This window comes from Patagioenas fasciata, chromosome 3 (genome assembly GCF_037038585.1).
Source record: "Patagioenas fasciata isolate bPatFas1 chromosome 3, bPatFas1.hap1, whole genome shotgun sequence".
Taxonomy (NCBI): Eukaryota; Metazoa; Chordata; class Aves; order Columbiformes; family Columbidae; genus Patagioenas; species Patagioenas fasciata.
The window spans coordinates 124,776,564-124,779,030 of record NC_092522.1 but is presented as its reverse complement, the minus strand read 5'-3'; the positions used below and the strand labels follow the sequence as shown (position 1 = coordinate 124,779,030).

Below are 2,467 nucleotides of genomic sequence, written 5' to 3'. Positions count from 1 at the left end.
GCGGGGCCAGCCCAGGGGGCGGGGTCATTCCAAAGGAGCGTGATTAGCATAAGGGGCGGGAGCAGCCCGAGGGGCGGGCACAGGTCAGGGGGCGGGGACAACCTAAGGGGCGGGGTCAGACCGAGGGGCGGGGTCAGAACGACGGGCGGGGGCAGCCTTAGGGGCGGGGGCAGCCCGAGGGGCGGGGCCTATGGGGCTGGGCGGGACTTGGGGTGGGTCTGAGGGGTCCCCAGGCTCTGAAAGGGGGCTTGGGGGGGGTTAAAGGGTCCCCAAGTGCTTTTGGAGGGTCCCCTGGGGGTTCCCAAGGATTTGGGGGCACCTGAGGGGGGTCCTCGGGGCTATGGAGGGGTCACATGGGTCACCAAGGCTTTGGGGGGCCGTGAGGGATCCCCAAGGCTTTTAGGGGGGGCTGCATGGGTTCCCTAAGCCCTTGGGGCGTCTCTATGGGGTCTCCAAACCATTGGGAGGGTCTCTATGGGTTCCCTAAGCCCTTGGGGAGGTCTCTATGGGGTCCCAAAGCCATTGGGGGGGGTCTCTATGGGTTCCCTAAGCCCTTGGGGGGGGTCTTTATGGGATTCCCCAAGCCCTTGGGGGGGGTCTCCATGGCATTGCCACCCCCTTGAGGGGCTCACTCTTGAACCCCCAGGCCATGAGGGGGGTGTCTCTCAGATTCAGTGAGGTCCCTAAGCCCTTGGGGAGGTCACCATGGGGTCCCTAAGCCTTTGGGGGGTTTCCAAGGCATTTTGGGGGATCTCTGGGGGATCCTCAAGCCTTCATGGGGTGTCTCTGTGGGTAGGTTTGGGGGGCTCAGACACCCCAGGGTGCTCCGTACCCCCCACCCAGGGGCTTCCTGAACCCAGGGTGTGTAGTTATGTGCCCCCATGAACCCCCAAATCCCCACCGCTCTTTGCCACCCCCCCCCCAACACGGCTGCACCAGCGCTGTAGAGAATAATAAAAAAGCATTTATTTCTCTAAGAATCAAACCGCTTTGGGAAGCTCGGGTGAGACTGGCGGCGACGGAGGGAACCCCCCCCAGGCAGATTTGGGGGTCCCGTCCCCTCACAGCGCCAGGCACTTGACGCCGGCGTCCTCGGCGTGCCCGCAGTTGGTCCTGCCCCAGCCGGAGAAGCTGCAGTGCTGGAGGCTCTGCTCCGTGCCCGTGCACGAGACGTCGTCCATCCAGATCCTGCCGGTGCCTGCGGAACGGGACACGCTGGGGACACCGGCATCCAAACTGGAACCAGTATGGGCACTGGAACCAGTATGGGCACTGGGGTGGCCACTGGTAACGGTATGGGCACTGGTACCAGGACGGGCACTGGGATGGGCATTGGAACCAGTATGGGCACTGGTACCAGTATGGGCACTGGAGTGGGCACTGGTACCAGTATGAGCACCGGTACCAGTATGGGCACTGGAGTGGGCACTGGTATCAGTATGGGCACTGGAACCAGTATGGGCAATGGGATGGGCACTGGAACCAGTATGGGCACTGCGGTGGGCACTGGTACCAGTAGGGGCACTGAGATGGGTACCAGTATCAGTATGGGCACTGGTACCAGTATGAGCACTGGGATGGGCACTGGTACCAGTAGGGGCACTGAGATGGGTACCAGTATCAGTATGGGCACTGGTACCAGTATGGGCACTGGGATGGGTACCGGTATCAGTATGAGCACTAGAACCAGTATGGGCACTGGGATGGGCACCGGTACAGGCACTGGAGTGGGCACCAGTATCAGTATGGGCACCGGTATCAGTATGGGCACTGGAACCAGTATGGGCAATGGGATGGGCACTGGAACCAGTATGAGCACTGAAGTGGGCACCGGTATCAGTATGGGCACTGGAACCAGTATGGGAAATGCGATGGGCACTGGTACCAGTATGGGCACTGGAGTGGGCACTGGTATCAGTATGAGCACTGGAACCAGTATGGGCACTGGGATGGGCACCGGTATCAGTATAGGCACTGGAGTGGGCACCAGTATCAGTATGGGCACCGGTACCAGTATGGGCACTGGAGTGGGCACCGGTATCAGTATGGGCACTGGAACCAGTATGGGCAATGGGATGGGCACTGGAACCAGTATGGGCACTGAAGTGGGCACCGGTATCAGAATGGGCACTGGAACCAGTATGGGCACTGGTACCAGTATGGGCACTGGGATGGGCACCGGTATCAGTATGGGCACTGGAGTGGGCACCAGTATCAATATGGGCACTGGTACCAGTATGGGCACTGGGATGGGCACCGGTATCAGTATGGGCACTGGAACCAGTACGAGCAATGGGATGGGCACTGGCACCAGTATGGGCACTGGGACAGGAACCGGTACCAGCATGGGCACTGGTATCAGTATGGGCACTGCGGTGGGCACTTGTACCAGTATGGGCACTGGGATGGGAACCGGTACCAGTATGGGCACTGGAATGGGAACCGGTACCAGTATGGGCACTGGTAC

The 2,467-nt window shown here is 60.9% G+C and overlaps 1 protein-coding gene across 2 annotated transcripts in view; it reads right to left on the bottom strand.

Moving 5' to 3' along the window:
* Window positions 1-942: 942 nt before the first annotated feature.
* Window positions 943-2,467, bottom strand: part of SCARA5 (scavenger receptor class A member 5) — a 36,484-nt gene continuing 34,959 nt past the window's right edge. For both annotated transcript variants that reach the window (XM_065834563.2, XM_065834564.2), the window contains exon 9: window positions 943-1,198. In XM_065834563.2, the coding sequence (XP_065690635.2) occupies window positions 1,062-1,198 (137 nt within the window). In that variant the 3' untranslated portion in view covers window positions 943-1,061. The remainder of the gene's footprint in view (window positions 1,199-2,467) is intronic.